The sequence below is a fragment of the Oryctolagus cuniculus genome, chromosome 10 (assembly GCF_964237555.1).
Source record: "Oryctolagus cuniculus chromosome 10, mOryCun1.1, whole genome shotgun sequence".
NCBI classification, from domain to species: Eukaryota; Metazoa; Chordata; class Mammalia; order Lagomorpha; family Leporidae; genus Oryctolagus; species Oryctolagus cuniculus.
The window spans coordinates 78,034,591-78,057,446 of NC_091441.1; the positions used below are offsets into that span (position 1 = coordinate 78,034,591).

The window sequence follows — 22,856 nt, forward strand, 5'->3', positions numbered from 1 at the left end:
CGCACAGTAATGTCTTACAGATTCAGACCTTTCTCAGCTGTGATGTCTGAACTGTCGGCTTCCTTTGGTGACTTATTTTTCCTTTTCCAAGTCCTAGTCCAGGATCGTGGCGTGTGACCCTGTCATTTCCATTGTTTTGCTTCCCCTCCACCTGAAGTTTAAGAAAATACCTTGTGGTTAGTAGTTTTGACTCCAGTGTGAATTGGCTTAAATCCACTGTTCCTAACTGTGGTTCAGAGTGCACAGAGTCTAAGTACCCTCTTGGAGCCTCAGTTTTCTCCTCTGCAGACTGGGGAGCAAATGCATATGCAGATCACCTCTCTGGCGACCGCTAGATTGCTATCATTATTATTATTAGCAGTTGACATGAGCAAATTATCTGTCTTTTGCCCCCTTTAGAAACCTTGACTGAGTTGACTCCTTGGGCTAAGTTGATTCCCTAGGCTAACCATTCTGTGTCTGCAGAGTAGCAAGGATGAATGTGGAATGTGTTTACGTAGGTATCCTGTATCTCCTCCTGCTGCGGTGGATAGCTTTCTCTATTAGACATTTAGTGCTTTCAGATTCGTTCCTTTTGTTGTGTCTGCCTGGGCAAGATTTTTTCTTTTCTTTTTTTATTAACTCAATATAAGGGTCAGACCCTTTGGAACTTACTCCAGACTCTGAAGATCAGCAATCCCACATGAGAAACGGCTACCTTTGGGTGGGATTTCTCAGGACAATCTAAACTGCAAAACAAAGATTAGAGTCTGAATTTATGTAACTTCTGAGAGGTGAGGGCTTCCCTGCCCCCTCTCTCCAAGTGGCCCAACTTGTTGGAATGGCCAGGTTTGAAGTGTTTCAGTTTAAGGGCTTCCAAGGAGAAGGAATCTTTCAAATGCCTTTGGCATTGACTGTGAGGTTTTTCAGCACAAATGACCTCCTGGAGCCTCCTTGGAATGTGTGCGTAGCATCTCCTGACAAGCTGAGGTTAGGGAGTATTTCTTCTCTTTTTCTTTTATAATTTGTGTTTGTTTATTTATTTTTTTTATTAATGCAGGCAGACAGACAAACTGAGACAAGAGGGACAACGAGAAAGAGATATACCTCCTACCTGCTGGTTCACTCCCCCAAATGCCCACAATGGGCAGGACTAGGTCAGGCCAAAGCTGGGAGCTGGGCAGTCAACTTCGGTCTCCCATGTGGGTGGCAGGGACCCAGCTACATGATCTGTCACCACTGTCTTCCGAAGCTCACAGCAGCAGTAAGCTGGAGTGGGGAGCAGTGTGAGGTGGGACGCAGGATCTGAACCACCAGGCCAAACACTCACCCGGTGAAGCTGGAGAGGATTCAGACAAGAGTATAGAACGATATGCAGTACCCGCGCATGTTAAAACTTAATGTTGTTTCCAGAGTGTGCTATGGGACGACTTACTGGTTTTTGAGCAGATCAACCAGATTTAATCAGAGAAATTAAACCCTGAAGTCTAGGTTCACCTGAAAATATTCATTTTTCCCCCTGCAGGAGAACAGCTTGATGCATTTCCAGCAATACTATTAATACTTAAATTAGGACTCCTAAAACTAGGGGATTGACCCACCAAGGGGGGATAAACAAGAATGGGGGGAAAAAAGACAACTGTTTACAGATTTTGGCAACATTGAAGGCCAGGGCACTTCTGCTTAGCAGCAACAACTGTTTTAACAGCTGCCCTTTTCTTTCTCCCCCGCCCTGCCTGAAAATGGTTCTCCCAGGTTTTTGAGTCATGATGCAAGAATCTGGGACTGAGACGAAAAGCAACGGTTCAGCCATCCAGAATGGGTCGAGCGGCGGCAACCACTTGCTAGAGTGTAGCAGCCTCCGGGAGGGCCGGTCCAACGGGGAGACGCCCGCCGTGGACATCGGCACAGCCGACCTCACCCACGTCCAGCAGCAGCAGCAACAGCAGCAGCAGCAGCAGCAGCAGCAGGTACTGGGCTGTGGAGTGCAGGGCGGCGGCGGGTGCTGGGTGCGAGTGTCAACCCCATTTCACGCATGGTCGCCATCGGTGTTCTGTGCTCACCCGTGTGCCTGTCAGCAGTGTTGTGTAAGCCAGCTCTGCTCCAGGTGGCCTGGTGGCCGCCAAGGAGGACAACTCTCCAAGCCCTTGTGAGTTGCAAGTCTCAGAAGTCCCATAGGGGGAGAGTTTTTTGGAGTCTAGGATGGAATGGGTCTCTGTCCACTGCCTCACTATAGGTGTCACCTAACCTTTCACTGCTTTGTGCATAGTCACTCTTAGGAGAGCAGTTCCCATGAAAAGACAGAGGAAACAAAACAAAAATGAGCATAAGCCTTATAAGGAAGGAAACAGAGTAGCAGATAAGGGAAGTAAGAGAAAAGGGTAAGTAAATAAGGAGAGTAGAACCAAATAGAAATACAGGCACAAATGGTTAAATGGAGCAGGCAAAATGTCCAGGACACAGGTGTCAGTGTAACACATTGCTCTCCGCTCCCATAAGAAGTTAGGGATGTGTTTCTGTGTTTCTTGTTTTCATGTGGTCTTTCATATTCATGTTTCAAACCATCTCTTAATGGTGCCTCCCAGAAGCACAGGTAAGTTGGGACATAGTCTTTGGAGGTAGGCGAATGGGTACCTGTGAGTGACTGGTGAAATATTTCCTAATGATAAATAAAGGTGACACAAAAAACAGTGTTGTGTTGGCAGGTGTGAAGGAAAATTCAAATAAGTAAATACTGTTTGCTTCAAGACTGACTTTGGTTCTCCAGCCTCTCTTGGAGGCAGGAAATATTTTGAGTTTTTGTTAATGATCATGAGCGGTTTTCATTCCAGTTTCTTCACTGATTTCATTTATTCAGTATGTGGTCATGGCGCCTTGTGTAAACAGGTGAGGGAAAAGGTACACAAACCACTAGCAGTGGCGTAAGCGAGGGGCAAATCATTTCTCAAACCACTTTCTTGGAATCTGTATCTCAGAGAAGACCAAGGATTCCCTTCCTGTATTAGGGACATCGCTTTTGTAAAGGCTCTAAAGCATTTGTAACGTTTTCTTCATGCAAACAGTTTCTAAAACTATAAGGAATCATTGGGTTGTTTAACCCATTGCAAGGTGTGGAAGCATCATGAAACCGTAGAGGAAAAAAAAGAAAACAGGCCAAAGTTGGAATTCTGAGGGCTTCCTGCAAGTGATTGAATCTCCCCTTCACTGGCTGCCCACACCCATTTGTGCCTGTGCCTTGAGCCACACGTCAGCTGAAATTTTTGTGCTTGTTGTGTGTGTGTGTGTGTGTGTGTATTTAAATGTTGTGCATTTGAATTAATGCAGAGAAGGCTAAATTCTAACAAATGAGATTATTATCAAAATCCAGCTGTAAACAGAAGAGCATCCGTGTGTTTCACATCATGTGTGAGGTTCTCAGCTGGTAACGGTTACAGCGAGACAAACCAGTTGGTATTTTGAAGTGCCATTTTATAGGCCCTTACTAAAAGAGGTCGAGATCAACTGTTCCTTTGTGGAGCAGTGGTGGTGGGGCTGTTGACGGATGTGGTGTGCATCACAAATAATTAGTATTTAGAGTACATTAATTAAAATAAACTTGTGAATTTGTGTTTGAAGAACTGAGAAATCATTCAGAATCGCAACGTAGTAAGTCAGTCCAAAACTCTCACATGCACAGTATGTCATCAAAATACACGCACGCACACAGCAAGAATAACAATAACAAATGAGCTGCGCCGAACAAAGTTAGCAAAGCACATTTCAACAGCAGCTTCCTTAAACAGTATCAGTGACAGGATTAGCCATCCACATCTTCCCTCTTTACCTTGGCTGTGACCACTTTGGAAAATTTATTGTTTTGGGTTATTGATACAAAGGTCAAGAAACTGATTTTGACCATACTTCATAATTCTTCTTTAACATTTGATGTCAGATTTATTTGTATTTGCCATTGATATGGTCTCAGATGAAAGAAAACAGTTGGCTCCGTTGTTGTGGCTAAAACTCCAATCATCATAGTTGGCAAGCCTTTTTAGGGCTCTTAAAATATTGACTGCTCTTTGCCTCCCCCTAAGTATCTAATATGGCTCTTAACAGGTTGTTGGGGGAAAGGGACAACTATAGATGAAACAAGAATCACTATAGGATTTGAAAATATTTCACAGGACTCGAGTGCCCAGAGTTCTCTTGCAGACTGACAACTGCAGCAATTAAGCAGTTTGGAGAAATCTGAACATCACAGGGTGGACTCGGTTGTTTTCGTCATTTTTATTCTACAGGTTTTTACTTGAAGTGAGAATACCAGCAGTGAGAAAATCACAGCCATGCTGAATTCATTACTGCAGTAGTCACACAAAACCACGGATAAAATTTCAATAACTGCAGGCCACAGTTGAGTAAACAGTTGCACTGAAATTTAATTCCTGTTGACTTTTCCCCCATTCCTCGCCAGGGGCACATTCTGATTCCGTAGTACAAAGACAACAGGGGTTACAGCTTTGATTAATGTAGGACAGTGGAAGAGAATTAGAACTGTAAAATATGTCAGAAGTCCATGGAACACAAAGATCCGGCTTAAAATGCCTTGGTATAAAAATGAGTTAATTATGCTCTGCGTTGAACTGAATGTTACAGGATTTTCCAGTGGCACCAGGGCCATCATTGATGATAGAGGGGGAGTTTGTACCCTAGTGCCAGACTTTAAAATCAATACATGCAACCCTTCCATGTTTGCTCCATATTACCAAAGATAATTACAGATTACAGCAAATGCCCTTTTCGCAGTGGAGGGCTCTGTTGAGGATTCACCTAGGAGTAGTGAGCTCCATCCTGTTTGGTTTATAGTTTGGCTGAATTGGATCCAAACAGAGTTGTTGTTTTTTTTTTTTTAAAGAAAAAATTAGTTGACAGCCTAGAGAAATGGGAGGAATCTGGCGTTTTCATCTTCTCTTGAAAAATCAGGATATCTGGTAACCTTGGGCCGATAGTCCCACAAGGGCAGCAATTGTTAGGAGATGAATTGCTGCTGGAGACGGGCACTGCAGCCGTCCAGTTCACACTGGTGGCCGCCCAGTAGCATCACTCAATTATGCCCTGTAGGTAGTGGAGTCGGTGATTCTGGTCTAGCAGAATGCAGTCATCACTCAGAAGCCATCAGCCAAGGAGAGGTGCCGTTCGGTGGAGGGGCCCCCCAGCACACTCCCCAATTGTCTTCCTCCTTCCAAACTAAATGGATTATCCCTGTAATGTTTCAACTCTATTTATATCTGTGCCATGAAACTATTATAACAATAGTTTTCTAATAATATAATTTGATAGACTATCCGAACATTTTCTTTTAGCCATGGAGTAATTCTTTACCCAATACCATAACTGCTTTTTATTTCCTATTATGCCTGCCCCATTTCTATGTCTGTAAAAGTTCTGTATTGGATGTGCACCAGTCCATTATGAAACTCAGCAACAAATACTATTACCAATTACGAAAGGTTTTTTTTCCCCCCCTAAAGAAGGGATTTTAAAATGTCCAGAGCAATTTCATAAACTGTGTGGATTAATGCATTTTAAAAGTCTTGAATTTTAGAAAGCAGAATTTTATTTCCATATTGCTGCAAATGAGAGCTTTTTCAGATAAGCATATTACATAGAGCATAATGTTTAGAAGTTTCGCCGTATACAGCATATGCTGTCAGGTCAATTAACAGAATGCATACTAGGAAATGTTTATTCAATAAAAATGAATAGCTGTTAAATAAAACAGCTATCTCTTACCATTCTATTTAATGAGGGGTGTTTTTTTATTTTTGTTTTGGGGCTTTTTTCTGGTGCCACCTGTCGTTTTATTGTCTGCAAGTCAGTATAGGCAGAGCTTTGGTTGCTGTAGATTTGAGCTGTGTCTGTCATTTCCGCTGAAGGGGGCAGTTTTCGGGGACCCTGTGACAGTGATGTAAAATGCAAAGATTAGCTGTGTTTGGAATTTGAGCGTTTATTATTTAGGGGGTATGATTAAATGAAGTGTTTCACTTCACATAACCTGACCTTTGGTTTAAGGTGTTGTACATTTTAGTGTGAGTGACTGTGTCTGTGTCAAGTTAACAATGGAAAGAAATAGAGAAAACATTAAAGGACTGGAAAGACAGGGTGAGAGGATAGTGGGCTTCAGTTTTCAAAATCATGGGAGGGAAGGCGAAGGACCCACTGAGTGAATTTTGCTAATAAGACATTCAAAGAGGTCATTGCACAGGACTCGGAAGCTCAGAGAAGTAGAATGAATGTGGGTACTTTCAAAGTGGAGGCAGAAAACCCCCTGTCAGAGGAACCTAGGAGAATGGTGACTATGTATCCTAGGCCCCTCTGAACATGGGAAATGGAATTAGAGTGGATCCTCTGTGGACATGGGCTCCTCATCTGCACACTGAACCAAATGAGGATGGAAAACATTCTGGAAAAAAATGTTGTACCGGACATGTTCCAACTTAGTTTCTATATTGCTGCCTAAATAATACAGTATACCAAGTGTTTACCTAGCAGTTATACATATTGGGTATTATCAGCTAATCAATTGAAGGTGTAAATACATGGGAAGCTGTTGTACATCCTATGCCAATCTTCTGGAAGGGACTGGAGCATCAGTGGATTTCGGTATTTGCATCCTTCTGTGAACACCTGGGGATGACCGGGTAAGGTCAGTGTTTGAGAGGGCTGGCTGAGGATCTTTATTCTTTTGTATAAATAAAGACACAACCAAGCAAAACCCCTTCACTTCCATGATGCTCTCAGTGTTGGTGCAGTTGCTCCTGGGTATAGGGCAAGGTGTACTACAGTCGTGTCCAGTTTCTTTGCTGTCTCGGAGTGTGAAAGGAGCTGTCCCCTGGCGTCTTATTCTTGACCACATTCCTTGAAGGGACTCTTAAATTCCAGGGGCCGTCCTTGGCCTTGATTGTCACCTTCTAGAGAGTGGCACAGGTGCTGCGGTAGGGATGTGTAGGGGCTTAGGTGTGGTCCCTGTTAGGAAGACCCTCCAGCTCTCGGGGACTTGCTGTGTGACTGAGAGGAGGGGCTCCTTTGAAGCTTCTGGATGGGAAAAGATAGTCCCCGGCCCTGTGTCCTGCGAGAGAAGCTTCCAGAAAGGGGGTGTAGAAGATGTAATGTTCCTCTGTACCAAGTGCCCTTGTGGGGCCCGGTGCTGTGAGAGAAGCCAGCCCCTTGCTTTGTTGGTTGGTAAGCACTCAGCTGTCATTTTAAAGCAATGACCCTGCCAAGCGCAACTCCTATGGGAGACATTCAGATATTATGGAAAAGATTGGAGGTCAAAATCATTGTGCCAGAGTCAATGCCACCAAACTGTTGGCAATAACCATACAAACTGAACCAAGACCGAGGCGGGAATTTAGATAATTCTAACAAATAAAGAAAGAACACCTACAACAATAACACCTCCCCGGCCCCACCCTACACCCACCCCCACCACACTACACTCTTTCCTAATTCCTGTTGTGGCTATTTCTGGAACAGACATGTTTCACCGTGCACATGAAAATTCAGTTCCCAGTTAGTTTAGAGCTGCCTTCCATCAAAATATTGTTGTCAAGGATTATGTAACTTGCGATGGGAGCCTTGTATGAAATTCTTTCAAGTTTTGATTACCAAACAATTGTGTGTTATTAATCTCCATTGAAAGTTAAAGGGGACAGGAGAAACAAACAAACAAAAAAAATGGAAGAAGAAAGACCCACGTACGTAAGAGAACGTGGTAATAGAAACCCACATGCCGTGTTTCGTTGTGAGTGGCGTGGACCCTTTTGGCTTCAAGAGAAAGCTTTGGGAAGGTAGTTGTAAGGCCTGACCTGTGAGCTAATAAAATCATTGTCATAAAACACACACACACACACACACACAGCTCCCTATCTCTTGTCTAATCAAAAAATCTTTTTGAACTTTCAGGAGATATGACTTTAATGGTAATTTGTTGACAGATTAGCCCCGGTGATTGCGGAGAGTTTGTTTTGCAAAACTGGCAGGCTCCTATCGGGGCTTGAAGGCAGGCAGCCTCCCCTGCCATTTTGCAACCTGCTCTGTTATTGACAAGCCGCGCTGAGCAGGCAGAATTGGAATGTTTGTATAATGTAAGCCTATAGCTGCCTGATGGAGTCCAGTGTACATTAGGCAGTGCATAGATGACTTGATAAAAAGGGTTACAGGGTGAGTGCTTTTATGACACACAAGAATAGCAATATAAATGCAAGTGGCCCACAAAGCCCCAAGAAGGAAGTTTATGTAGGGAATTGAACTCCATGTTGCAAAGTTTCTTTTTATCACTTTGTCTTTGAACTCAAACCTATTATAATTATGAAGTGTTACTTACAGCATTCCAGAGGCCCTTTGCTAAATGCTGTGTTTGATTTGGTTCATAGACGTACAATGCCTTGATATCCTCCCTCTCGCACAAGAGGTGGGTGAAGAAGGTTCCCCATTCTGGCCTTGTCACGGCTTTGCTCCAAGTGACAGGGCCTGGCATTGTGGCACAGTGGGTCAAGCCACTGCACACAACACCAGCATCGCACATATGAGGGTTGGTGAAAGTCGTGGCTGATCTGCTTCCCATCCAGCTCCCTGCTAGTGTGTCCGAGAAAGCAGCAGAAGGTGGCCCACATACCTGGGCCCCTGCCACCCACATGAGAGGCATGCATGATGGGGTCCCCGGCTCCTGGCTTCAGCCTTCCCAACCCAGGCTTTTGTGGCCATTTGGGGAGTGAACCAGTGGATGGAAGATTCCGTCTCTCTCTCCCTTTCTCTCTCTCTCACTCTGCCTTTCAAATAAATAAAGTAAGGTTTTTGAAAAAGAAAATAGCTGTATTCCACTGGGGATATAAGTACAGGTAGCGCATCCTTATCTGAAATTCCAAAAACTAAGATTCCTTTAACTTTTCAAGCACTTATGTGATCAGAATCAAAGACTTTTGGATTTTAGGTGCTTTCCAGATCCAAGAACATTCCCGATTTTGGGATTTTGGATTAGAGGTGCAGTCTGCACATGAATATTCATAATCCCTAAAACCTTCAAAACCTGAAGGGCAGGCTTCTAGTCCCAAGCGTTTCAGATAAGGGACACTCAACCTGTTATTAACTGTGTTCCTGAGTCTTGGATTTCCTGAAATTTATTTGTTTGCATGTTCATTCACTTAACTAATATTTACCAAGCACCACTTTGTGGAGGGAAATGTGGGGCCGAGCTGATGTGTGAGGTGCTCAGGGCACATGACAGGAACCACCGGGGCTTTACCCAGCTGCAGCCTGCAGGGTAGCTAGCTTATGTGGCAGTGGGAGGGTGGTTAGAAGGTAGCCGAGTTTGGCTTTTCGGAGGCTTAGGCTTCTGTGCCAGGGGAGGCTTCCAGGGAGAGAAGAAAGGCCCCACTGGGGGATGTACAGTGAGCGTCAGTTACAGGATTGGGCAAGGCCAGCTTGGAAGGGAAGAAAACCCTGAGCATTAGTAGCCAGGAGGAGACTGGTGCAGTTGGTCTGGGGTTTAGTAAAGAATCACTAACCTTGGCCCATTTAACTGACGGCACCCGGCTGTTGGCCGGCCTGCCTGCCTGCCTGCCTGCACTCCTCCCGCATTGAATCCCCTCATCAGCTGGAGGGCCCATCAGGGCAGACGTAGCCTTTCTCATTCCCTGATCCTTCTCCAGCATACCCTGACGGCCTAGGAGTGAACGTGTGCACTAGGTGGGGGAGAGGGAGGGGCTGGGGAAGAAGACATGGTTAGTGGAACACTGGAAAAAATCACAAAGGCCTTTGGAATGATGAGATGGGAAAATGTTGCAGACTGAGGGCTGTGCGTGATGACCCAGGATTTCCCCTTTGAGTGAGTGACAATGACCAAAGGGGCACGGGGGAGAGTGCCTGGGCTCCTCTTTTACCTGCCGCTGGGCAGTCATGTGGCACACTAAGGAAAGCACCAGTGGAACCTGTAATAGCGTAGACCTTTTGGAAAAGTTCTTTTTTTTAAAGTTTTTTTTTTTAAAAAAGACATTTATTTATTTATTTGAGAGGTTAGAGTTACAGACAGAGAGGTCTTCCATAGCTAGTTCACTCCCCAGATGGCCACAACAGCTGGAGCTGGGCTGATCCAAAGCCAGGAGCCTGGAGCTTCTTCTGGATCTCCCATGTGAGTTCAGGGGCCCAAGCACTTGGGCCATCTTCTGCTGCTTTCCCAAGCCATCAGCAGGGGGCTGGATAGGAAGTGGAGCAGTTGGGACTTGAACTGGCACTCATATAGGATGCCGGTACCACAGGCAGCAGCTTTACCCACCATGCCACAGCGCTGGCCCCAAGGGTTTTTTATTTAAAAAATTTTTTTAAAGGCATCTTGTCATATGGCTAACCCTCACTTTTTCTTTTGATTGGACGTGTTTATTCAGATTAAAGTTATCAAGTATTTTCCCCTTGGCCTTTGCCAGTTACTAATGAGTATATCTTCCAAAAGTCACATGGGAAGTGCTGATAAACTGCCTGTGTTCCTATTGATCATGGAATGGGCTTATCTGTTTTAGAGAACAAAACTACCAAGTTAGATTTTTGATAAAGCCTTTGTTCTGTATTGACACAGGCTTCTTAGAATGAATTTGTTTTTAAGGTGGCCAGGGGGGTGCATGTTGTTTCTTTTGTTGGAAAAAATACAATGTGTAATTATTAAACAGCTAGTGCTATTGGAAGACTCACTTAGGAGGTATAGATTAAACTGCCAAGGGCTGTGAAGCCAGTGTTGTGTGTGTGTATAAGTTGAGCCATGCATACGGAAGGAAGGCTGGAAGCAAGCTGTGTTCTGCTCTTTAATCCATCTAAGTGGACATTTTCCAGTAGCTTACACATAAACTGACGATGCAAATGCCAATTTGTTTTAAAGATTGTTAGTCGTAAGTTTCTCCTTGAGTTAACTATATGATCCTTACCTTATTATTAGGCTATGCCCTTAAAATATTTTATTTATTTGAAAGGTGGAGAGAGATTGAGAGAGAGATCTCCCTTCTGCTGCGTCACTCTCCACATGTCTGCAATAGCCAGAGCTGGGCCAGGCTGACCGGGACCTGGGAACTCAGTCTGAATGTCTGACCTGGGTGGCAGTAACCCAGCCACTGGAGCCATTACTGCTGCCTCTCAGGGGTGTGCATTGGCAGGAAGCTGGATTAAGCCCTGAGACTGAGACTAGAGAACCCAGGCGCTCTGATACGGCATGTGAGCATCCCAGCTGTGTCTTTACTGCTATACCCGATGTCCAACCATAGGCTGCTCCTTTTTGACTATACCCGAATCAAAATGAATTTCCCAGTTAGGACACTCACATCCCCAGTTAGAGTACTTTGATTCAGGAGTCAGCTCTGGCGCCCGACTCCAGCTCCCTTCTAACCCAGACCCTGACAGGCAGCAGCGATGGCTCAGGTGATTAGGTCCCAGGCATGCACATGACAGACCTGGTTTGGATTTCTGGCTCCAGACTCAGGCCTGGCCCAGCCTTGGCTGTTATGGGCATTTGGGGAGTGAATCAGCAGGTAGGAGAGCTCTCTTTGTACCTGTCTCTCTGCCTCTTAAATAAATAGTAAAAAAGAAATTCCTAGCACAGATGCATCTCTAGCAGAACTTCCCAAAGTAGACCTTTCATGCCTCCGTTTGTCACCAGGTAAGCCCAGGTGCATTCGCCGACCCCAGATTCGGGTTTTTACCACTGTACCTCGTCTCATCCCCAACTTCTGTCCCTCCACATCGAAGGGAAGGTGACACGATGTCTTCTGAGTCATTCAAATCCAATAACTTTTAATCTGAAGGTTAAGTAGTGAGATATAAACTTAGAGATGATAATATCAATTTTATGTTCACTGAAGGGCACAATATACCTCTTTCTAGTAGAGGGAAAATTGTGCGTAAAATGTCTTTCGCTTTTCAACAGCAGAATCGTGCCTCTCAGAGCCAAAAATAGAAGGATTTTTGGAAAAATTTAATAAAATAAGATGTAGCATCCTACATCAGGCAAAAGTGGCTTTTTATTATTCTAATTTATTAAGTATTAATTCTTCAAGTCCACAGGGTACAAAGTCGCTCCCTTATTAAAGCCTCTTGTATTGACTGTTGTTATCCTCTCTGTGAACTCAACAACCTTTTACAAGGTTAAAGACGGGGAGAGAATGACACAATGCTCATTCTTTCCTGACTATTTTTGGTCCTAATGTGTATGATAAATAATACCGTGATAATATTGCTTACCTTCTCTCATTTTTTTTCCTTCCTACTGGTGATATTTCCATTTCAACTCAACAGGAATTCAACATCCAAAAGCACTAAGTGAAAATGTGTTGGCGATGTATGTTTTTATTATATTCTGATTCTCATTAGATTCATGTTTGTCTTAAAGCACAAAGTTCTGTGCTATGTATTATTTGTCTGTATTGTGTATTTATAGACTTACTGTGTCATTAGATATGTTGTTAGGAAAAGCATGCTGCATAAGCTGTCTGCAATATTCACAATTGTGATTGTCAGGATTAAATTGTGTTATGTAGTGGTTCACAAATACAATTGTCAAGATTACATTCTGGAAATAATTTTAAACTTTGGTCAGCTGTTTGCTCAATCCCTTCATGGGACTGATTCTTGGAATGAGGCGTTGTGTGAAGCCTGCAGACTGGAGTCTGCAACCCATTGGATAAATGGCTCTTGGGCCAAATCTGGGCTGCCACTTGGTTCTGTAGGTAAAGGTTCTGTTGAAACACAGTCTTCTGTGTTTGCCTGTTGCTGCTACAACAGCAGAGACACATGTCACAACAGAGACTCTGCGGCCCACAAAGCCCAAAATACTTGTTATCTGGCCTTTTCAGAAAAAGTGTGTCAATCTTTGGAATAACAAATGCCAGATAGTGCAGGAATTGCTTTCCAGAACCTTCTAGGCTTGCTTTATAATCACAAAACTGAGGCTGCTTTACTCACTGTTTTCTAAATTGTCCTGTTTAAAAAAATTATACATAGGTATATAGATCCACAGTCTTTCAAATGATAAAACGACTTGTAGGTGTCATACTTTTCTTTCTAATCACTTAACTGGTAGCACCTTACAAATGACAAGTTTTGGTATCAGGGGTGATGAAAGGAATCAGCCGTTGGCCTACCAGGAGGGGGAAGTTGGGTACACCTTGTTACCTTGTGAGTCACTGGAAGAGTATTGTCTGTGGCCCTGTGGCCATGGCTTCCTTACCAAAGAAGTGTAGATGAAAACAAAGAATGTCTTATGTTCATAGACCCAGGGTTGGCTAGAAGATACCAAGGGTTATTATCCTATCTCCCTTCACTAAAAGAATTTACCATCTTAGATGTAAACCTAGCCATTAAACATTAGTTAAAATTTGAAAATAGATGGAGAGAAACTATAGAAGAGATGCATGTGTCTAATCAACAGATGAGTAATTCAGACAAATTTCTAGTAGCCTAGAGGGGAAGAATTTGCACCTTTGTTGGTGGGATGTTTGCAGACTGGTGAAATTAGGAAACAGTAGCTAAGGAAATGCACATCTGCTGATGCATTTCAATCCATTCACTTGGGAGAGAACGGATGGGAAGTATACACTGAGCTACATGGGTTTGGCTAGAGGCTTACATTGCCCTAAAGATGTGTCTTGGTCATTTTGAGATAAGCAAGGTCAGATTTGCTTTGTGGAGGAGAGAGGCACCTGATGAGTAGAAGTCTTTTTATGCTGGATGCCAGCATCTGAGCCTCTGGTTTCTGAGGCCTGCCTGTTTGCAGAGGCCATTGTCTCTGCAGTTTCTGCAGATTAGATGAAGGCTGACTGGTCTGCGTATTTGGTTGGTGGTGTCTGTGTTTCTCTTACTTCTATACTGAATTGTAGGTAATTTATCTCTATTTGTCCTATAACCAGAATAATTAAACCATGGTACCTAAGTTTTAAAATAATTGTCATATACGAAGACATTTGCTCAATTCAGTTATGTACTTTCCAAAATACATCTTCTAACTTATTTATGAGAAAGAGAGGGGGCACGTATGAATGAGTAGCAACAGCAAGTTCCTCCATCTGTTGGTTCACTTCCCACTTAACTGCCCACAACCGCCAGGAACAGGCCGCGGCTGGGACAGGGCCAGAGCCTGAAACTAGGAATACAATCTGGATCTCCTACATGGGTGGCTGGGACTCACCTATTTGAGCTGTCACCGCTGCCTCCAAGGACACATGTTAACAGGAAGCTGAAATCAGAACCAAAGCTGGAATTCGAACTCAGGAACTCTGATGTGAGTAGTGGGCATCTTAGCCAGTAGGCCAAACACCTGCTCCAGATCTCCCAATCAGCATTCATTAACTGATAGGAACAGTGTTTCGGAGGAGATGGTGTCAGCCTGTGTTTTCTCCTTTCTCGCCTCCTTGTTTGATTCTGTTTTTGCGTTGATCAGTGATTTGTCATATCTCACAATTGGTAAAATCTGTTTAGATTTCTGACATGGGCTGTGTCTTTAACACTGTCATTCTCACGTTGTGCACGCTTATGGTCCCTCCTTGGCAAATCTGATTAAAGTCGAATGACTTTTTCTCTGGAAGGCATGTACATTTATGCATGTTATTTTGTCATTATGATTTCATATGCATTATGCTGCCCCCCATAATGCAGTCCACCCTGTATGTTTATTAGACTCCCTAACTGGGTGAGTGTTCCACACATGTTCCTAGACTTTGCTATGATTGGTTGATGTTAAGAATATTAGTAAAGTACCTCTCATTTGGAAAATGATTTCTCTATTTTTGCTCTAAATGTTTATTAATGTGTCCCTGGACTTATTTCTCAGATATTTTAAATGAGGCACCATAAATGCCAGCTTTGAGGCAGACTCTGGAAGTTGGGTCATGTAAAGAGATCTGGACCAAGAGCCATCTTATTTCTGTTCAAATATAAATACCAGCTTTACACACTCTAGAGCCATCCTGACTATAGGACCCCATCAGTGACCTGTTGCAAGGTCTCGATTAGCTGTCATATAGCAAATTATATTCCTAGCAACAATACCCACTAATGCAGCTTAAATCTTAGTCTTAAAATGCAGATGGCCCTGCAGAGTACTTTATTCTGAAGGTCTGCGATGGGATGGGGTCCCATAATTTGCATTCCTCATTTCTCTAACCCATTCCCTGCTGCTGGATGGAGAGCCACTAGAAGAAAAGTTTAGAAGAGTAAACTGTTGCGCCAGTGTGTTTGGCCCAAGTTCATCCACTTACTAATTAGTTGGGGTACTATGCATATAAATTAGTTTCTCTGTGCCTCAGTCTATGCATCCATCGGTTGATATAATGCTGCGTACCCGGCCGGCGCTGTGGCTCAATAGGCTAATCCTCCACCTTGCAGTGCCGGCACACCGGGTTCTAGTCCCTGTCGGGGCGCCAGATTCTGGCCCGGTTGCCCTCTTCCAAGCTAGCTCTCTGCTGTGGCCAGGGGGTACAGTGGAGGATGGCCCAAGTACTTGGGTCCTGCACCCCATGGGGGACCAGGATAAGTACCTAGCTCCTGCCATCGGATCAGCGCGGTACCCTGGCTGCAGCATGCCAGCCACGGCGGCCATTGGAGGGTGAACGAACGGCAAAGGAAGACCTTTCTCTCTCTCTCACTGTCCACTCTGCCTGTCCAAAAAAAAAGAATCACACTCTTGTAAAATAGTTAATAGCTTGAAAAACGATCATAGTGCAATGAGTGGAGGGGTAGGGGGAGATCTGAAATCACCTGCAACAAAATGTTACCAATGATCTTTTTGGTTAGTGAGATTTTACTTTATTTTGTATATGTTACCCTTTTGTATCTCCCACATTTCTACTATGACATATATTGCCTTTATTATACCAAAAGAAAGTTAATTTGATTCACACTTGTTGAAAAACTTTCATGAGATGTAGTTAAATGACAGAGAATACCTGTACCTTGAGGGTGTGTGTGTGTGTGTGTGTGTAGTTTTGTTGTTTGAAAAGCAGAGAGAGTCAGTGAGAAATCTTTCATTCTCTGGGTCACTCCCCAGATGCCTGAAACAGGTGAGGTAGCACCAGGCCAAAGTCCAGTCCAGGTCTCCCACATCAATGACAGGGACCCAAGTACTTGAGCCATCGCTGCTTCCTCCCAGGGTGTGGTTTAGCAGAAAGCTGGAATCGGAAGCAGAGATGGGATTCAAACCCAGGCACTCTGACATAGACGCAGGCATCCAACGCTGAGTCTTAGCCACTGCACCAAACACCTGCCCCTATACATACGTTTTTTTTTCTTTGCATAGGAATCAAGGAATAAACATTTTACAGATTTTCTCCTATAATGACTTTACATTTTCAGTGATCCCCCGTTTGCTCCCTGGTACCTCTCTCCACATAGCTGCCTGGCCCCGGCATGTTTCTGCTATCAAATGTGACAACTGCTAATCATCATCTAACATTGTCAGTGTGTGACAAAATCAATCCTCTATCAACAGAGAGTACAGGTGGACAAAGTCACTTGCTTCCTTTACCTCTTCCCATTGCTCCCAGTCTGCATGGACCTGGCATGACTTGTGTCCGTCCACAGCCATCTACAGATATACCTCGCTGCTTGCCCAGTGCACTTCACTGTGGCTGCAGCCTGATATCACTGCCTGCAGGAGCTGGAAGAGTCAGGAGGAATCCCCTTGAGGAGGGTTGAAGCCCCTGCCTCAAGAATTTACCAGATGAGTAAGATTAGGCAGGTTTGTCATCTCTGCCAGTCTCACTGTTCTCATCTGTATAGTGGGGCAATAGAGATAATACCATGACCTCAGCACAGTAGTCAGCTCTGTTCACTCTTTCTTAATGCTCTTTTGGCAATGGTGCAAAGCCCCCACTGACATCTTAGGGAAACAAAGGTGAAGACGAGGAGGGAACTGCAGAGTTTCTAGAGACTTTTCCATGGATGGACTCTGCCCCTCCCACATGATATTCAGATCCAATCCCCATAGGGCCTTGTGGACATTCTCTTGGAGTTCCCCATAGAGGAACCCTCTTCCTCCCCTCTGGAATACAGGAGTCCCTGTGTCTTCCCCCAGGGTGGTGAATTGAGAGAAGCATGAGATCCGGACAATGGAACTCCTCATTTAGAAACTGACCTCTGTGCGCAGACTGAGAGACTGCAGGGAACCCGTTCTTGTAGGCAATTAGTGCCCCAATTGACCATTTTAGCAAAGAAAACACATATCCTAATCAATACAGAATTTTTCCACCATACCTACGAGCAGCCCTACTGAAGGGGCCCCGCACACAAATGTTTCAAATTTAGAGGCAGAGTTAAGGACACAGTTTGCCTCCAGAATCTGAATTGAATCAGGGTTTTATTTCAGATAAAATCTTTGGGGCTCATAACTTAAAAAACACAACTTTTACTGGCATTACGCAATTTGCCACGGGTCATTTAGCAAAATGTTTGTATATGTAAGCCCAGGTTCTTCTTTTGAAAAAAAGGAAGGGTGGAGGGCGAGGATTGGATTTTGCTGAAATCCAGGTGGCGTTTCAGTTTATATTTAATTTTAATTGGAAATCAAATACAGGCAAGGGAGAAAAAATGGACCATGTTTTCTTTTCTAAGAGTATCCATTGGGAAGAGGAAGGACACTGCCAGCCAGATTTTAAGAAGCAGGTTTTTTATTGGCATGTCTCTTTCTTTCTGGCTAAACTCTTGTGCCTGCATCTTTTTTAAACATCTTGAGTTTTTACACATGGCAATGATTTTTGTGTCTCCATGCCCCTTGCTGCCCTCCTTCTCTGTTTTCCCTGGGATTAGTACCTAGAACCAGGATAGCCAATAATTACACACTGCACAGAACCAATTGCTTCCCTAGGCTGCTGTCTTGCCGAGTCCCCTTTAAATTCCAGACAGAAGGAATATTTGATTCCTGTGGCCCATCCTGATTTCTGGAAGGCTGGGAAAGTGTCTGAAGAAATGAGAACTGGGGCCCCGGGGGGGTTGTTTTCTTCAAAGCCAGAGTTTTAGAAGGTGCTCGAATTTGTGAGTATAACTAGCAGTAGGTGCATTTTGTAACGTTCCCATAAAATATTGGCAAGGTGATGATGGCACAGTGAGGGAATGGCTGCCGAGCATGCTGGAAGAGATGGCAAGACAGTCACTTAACTCTACCCCTGCCTACAACATAACCTGTGTGCCAAAGCCGAGTGAAATCCTCGGAGTTGGCTCTGTGTGAGGCTTGGGTGCAATTCAGATGTTTTCCATTGGAAATTGAATACCAAATCATGTTGGATTTTCTGCTGCACAATGAATTACACGTTCATTGTAGAAAAAAGTAGAAGGTGCAACTGAGCCAGCACACAGAACAATGAAATGCAACTGCCTGCAAGCCCATTTTACAGAAGCGAGAACTGTCAGCATTTTGGTGACCATCCTTTGCCTTGTTCCCAATAAGGAAGTTTAGGGATGAGAAAACAGTTATAATGCTGCTTATCATCAGAATTGATAGGGTTGATTTTCTTATATAGTGCTTTACTTTTTTTTTAACCTTAATTTTAATTTTGCATTTTGTGTGTTTACAGTTTGAGGGGAAAATCTGTGTTCTTATTTTCAAATTTCATACATGATGGTCTAATGAATGCTATTTTCCTAATTTTCCCCTTTCACCTTCTCCCAACTTAGTAAAATTCCATCCTTAGCCATAATTCTTAAAAATTATTTTTAAGAGGAAACATTTAGCACACTATAATGACAGCAGGGCATCCTAGTTTTCAATAAAATGAGTACAATCCTTTTTTAATTAAAATCCTAAGCATCCCTATTGTCACAGTTTTTTATGGGTTTGAAATTGCTAATATCAGGAGTAATAATGATGTTAGGAGTCATAACAATACCCACAGCAACTTTATCCTGGTACTCTGCATGTCTTACACAGTTGTCTGAAGAACACCCTGTGGGCTGAGTACTCCCATTCAAGCCGAGAAAAAGCTGAATGAACTGCCCACGTTTGCTCACACGGCTCGTAATTGGACAAGTCCAGGCTTTAACTCAGGTCTGCCAATCCCAGAAACTGAGGTCTGCCACAGAGCACAGAGCCTCACTTACTGTGTTTACTGGTGATGGGTTCATTCCAGAAAGGACTCCGCACATTTCCCCATTCCTCCTTCCCTATCGAGAGTACCCTAAGCTGCTTTCTCATCTCCACCTGCATGTCTTGCCGGGTCCAGAAAGAAAACCCTGAAGATTGCCCTAGCCAGCAGCTTTTCCATGCCTACCCTGTGCTCTTTGCAGATTGAACCCTTATTTTCAGCAAATGTGCCCAATTTTACTGGTAAGCAACCGTGCCTTGAGCTTGGCTTGGTTTCTCTTCATGTTAAAGGGAGAGAGTCCTGTTTTGTACCTGCTGCCCTGAGTCCTTGTGGTGAAACCCCAGGCCTGGCATGCCAAGCAGAAGTCAGCTTCATTCTCCGTGTTTCTAAAGCACGGTGAGGAGAAGGCCTGTGTTCCACTCAAGAAACAGCAGAAATGTGGCAGGGCCTCTGGTGATCTGTGGCATGCTACAGGAAGAAAGCCGAAGCATTCGTAGTCCTGCGGGGTCTGAATGGTGCTCCCCGGCCGCAGAGAACTGGACCCTTCTCGTTGCCATCTCCTTGTCTAACCAGGGGGTGAAAGCATTGCTTCTAAGATATGGCAAGTCTGGGTTTATTAATAAGGACGCATGTAAGCTGCAGGCATTGATGGTTGCAGTAGGTATTTTATAGACAACCTAAAAAAGCAACCACGTTGGGTTTGGCAAGTTCCCCACTATTGCTCTTGTGTTTGGTACACAGCACCAGAGGACTTAAACTGCACACTTTCTCCAGGTGACCCCAACAGCTGTCACAGAGCGACAGGACTAGGGAAATACCGTCTGTGTTTTCTTAGTATTATGTAACAGGCTTGAACCCTTTTCCCAACCAACAAAAATGCATTTGGATAAAATATTTCTGGTACCTTGTGTTTCTTGAGGCAGCTAATTGCCCAGCTTCCCTGATTAATGAGTGAGTGCCTTTGAAGCCGCCACAGTTATTTTTGTTGTCTTAATATCGGGGGAGAGTGGATTATTTTGCTCTCAGAGTGATTAGCTCTGTTGACAAAATGTCCTCTGCTCCCCAAATGGTGTTTTGTGTTCATGTTTCCAGGGCTCACCTGCTTTGCTCACATCCACGCCACTCCCGTCAACAAAGAACAGTCGCTTGGCCCAATAAATAAAAGATAGAACTCACGGAGGCTGTGTGATAGGATGTGGGGTGGGGGTTTTAAAGATTCATAACCTACAAGTCAAACAATGTACATTTCCCCAGCAGCAAAGGCATCTGTTTGTTTCCAGTATGGGAAATGGTCTTTCACTTTCACGGCTTCTTTTTTACGAACTCGGCTGATGAGGCCTAGCCCTTGGGTGGCCGTTGGGTTGGCTAACGTGTCAGTTGGTCTTGTTCCGGGTCTGCTCAAAAGCCCAAATTCCAGACCGCAAGGGTTCACCTTGAGTCTGTCTTGATTTTCCTTTCCCCTTTAAATCCACAGCGCTGTGGCAAGAACAGCGGGGGCAGGCTGACAAGGCAACCAAGTCAGAATTTGAACATCTTCCACTTTGGGGCAGCAGTTGGCGAGGCAGGGAACCTCGGTGCCTCAGAGAGGTCCCTGTGGCCGTATCTGTGTCATCATTGCAGAAAAGACACACACCTGCTGGGCCCAGGAAGAACAGCAAAGTGTGTCAGCGCCCTGGGCAGGGAGCAGAAGTAGGTGCCCACTTCTGAGCTCCTCGGAGGAGGACCCCCTTCTGTCCCATCTCCTGGTGGACTTCCAGCTCTTTTCCAGAATGTGTCATTGGACCTTGATCTCGCCTAGTGCTTCTTTATTATGTTTAAATAGAGTGTGCCTCCTGTTCACAACTTGTACATCCTGTAGGAGTGACAAAAGCAACTTCCAGTTGTCCCTTGAATAGACAGTTGCCTACTCCCGCGTGATTGTCCCTGCAGTCTCTTGTGGTCCTTGGTTCTCTTCCTCTCTGCACTCCCTACTCCATGTATACCAGGGGACATAAAAATTTCACAGAAAAGTGGAATTAAAAGTCTGGATTCATTAGTGCAAACTTTTTTCATAACTGGAAAATTAATGTATGTCCAAAAAAATCCATGTGTGGATTTCAGCTACTTTGCACCAAAATAAATGTTTAATCCCATATTCCATGAACTTTTTGAACCCCACTTATCTAGAGGGGTATGTGCATGCATCATGTATTCACTTTTCTCCTTTTTCTTCCCGTGTAGTCATAGAATTTTTTAAATTCCTCAAATGATCCAGTCCCACATTTTATGGCTGAAGACACTAAGCTCAGACAAAATAAAGGCTTTGCCCTTGCTTACCTTCTGCATGGATGCCCCTGATGTGTTTAGAAACAGTCTTGTGGGGTATGATGTGGAGCCTCCCATGATCTGTCAGGATGAGTGAAATCAGGAACCTTGTTCCTAGGGTTGCTAGCACTCTTAGCAACAGTAGTCCATACATAGAGTATGTCTGTCTGCCTATGTGTGTCCATGCACGTCTGTTTTAATGGAAACTATTGGGAAGTGGCTTCTTTCTTCCTTAACAGTATTCTAGAGCAGGCATGAGCAAATGTTAAATTTTTTTTTCTGTAATTTTTAAAAATGTATATTTTGGGGGGGGAGGGAAAATAAGAGAGAGAATATTCCCGTCTGCTGTTTCATTCCCTAAATGCCCACAACAGGTGGGATTGGGCCAAGGCTGAAACCAAAGCTGGGAGCCAGGAACTCAATCCAGGTCTCCCACATGAATGGCAGAAACCCAACCACTGGAGACAGGAGCCAGAAGTGGGTTTCCATCCCAGGCACTCCATACCAGATATGGGATGTGGGCATCTTAGCCAGCATCTTACCTGCTGGCTCAAATGCGTGTCCCCAAACTTTGAATTTTCTTTAGATGGTAAATTTGCTGGCTTTGTAGCCTATTCTGTCTCTGCCACAAACACTGTGTCTGAATACAGCCATAGATATTATAGACGTAAATGGCTCTGGCTGTGTTCCAGTAAAACTTTATATAGAAAACTATCAGTGGACTGGATTTAGCCCATGGGTAGTAGTTGGCCAACCCCCATCCTGGATGGTGCCTCAAGGATCTTGTTTCTGCGTAGGAGGTGATAAAGTTCTTGTGTTTATCACTTGGTACCTTAAGATCAGTTCCTTTTTATTTTTTCATTTTCTTCTATAAAACAAAGCAGAAACCTCCGCGTTTCATCCTTCCCACCATGGTTTGTTTCCCAATCCCCATTCCTTGCAGTCTCATTCACTGTGGTTATCCTGGTGACTGCAGGCCCACATGTTCCCGAGTGCTGTTGGGAAAGCAGCTCAGACTTCCCAGAATACGCCAGCATTCCCTGGTGGGATGACTTCAGCCCTGGTCTCCACATCGCGTTGTTGTCAGCCACAGCAGAGGCAGCCTCTGAGCGTCCTTCCTAGGTATTCATAGTCTTCTTAGGCTGCCTAACTGTACCCCACACTCCCACCCTCATTTAAAAATCACCTTGCATTGTGTCCCTCAGTGGAATATGTAGCATCTTTTAAAAAAAGAAAAATTGAAAGCAGAGAGAACAAAACAAAGGTCTCTCATCTACTGGTTCACTCCCTCAATGTCCTCAACAGCAGGGAGTGCACCAGGCCATAGCCAGGAGCTGGAAATTCATTCTGAGTCTTCTATATGGAGCGGTGGGAACCTAGCTACGTGAACCATCACCTTCTGCTTCCCAGGCATGCGCATTAACAGGAAACTGGAATTATGACTGGAGCTGGGACACGAGCCCAGGCACTCCGATACAGAATGTAGGAGTC

At 44.2% G+C, this 22,856-nt stretch overlaps 1 protein-coding gene across 14 annotated transcripts in view; it reads left to right on the forward strand.

The window, feature by feature from the left end:
* The window catches only part of FOXP1 (forkhead box P1), a 464,888-nt gene that overhangs the window by 217,672 nt on the left and 224,360 nt on the right, over positions 1–22,856 (forward strand). For all 14 annotated transcript variants that reach the window (XM_070050577.1, XM_070050597.1, XM_051852212.2 and 11 more), the window contains one exon: positions 1,735–1,949. In XM_070050577.1, coding sequence (XP_069906678.1) covers positions 1,746–1,949 — 204 coding nt within the window. In that variant the 5' untranslated portion in view covers positions 1,735–1,745. The remainder of the gene's footprint in view (positions 1–1,734; positions 1,950–22,856) is intronic.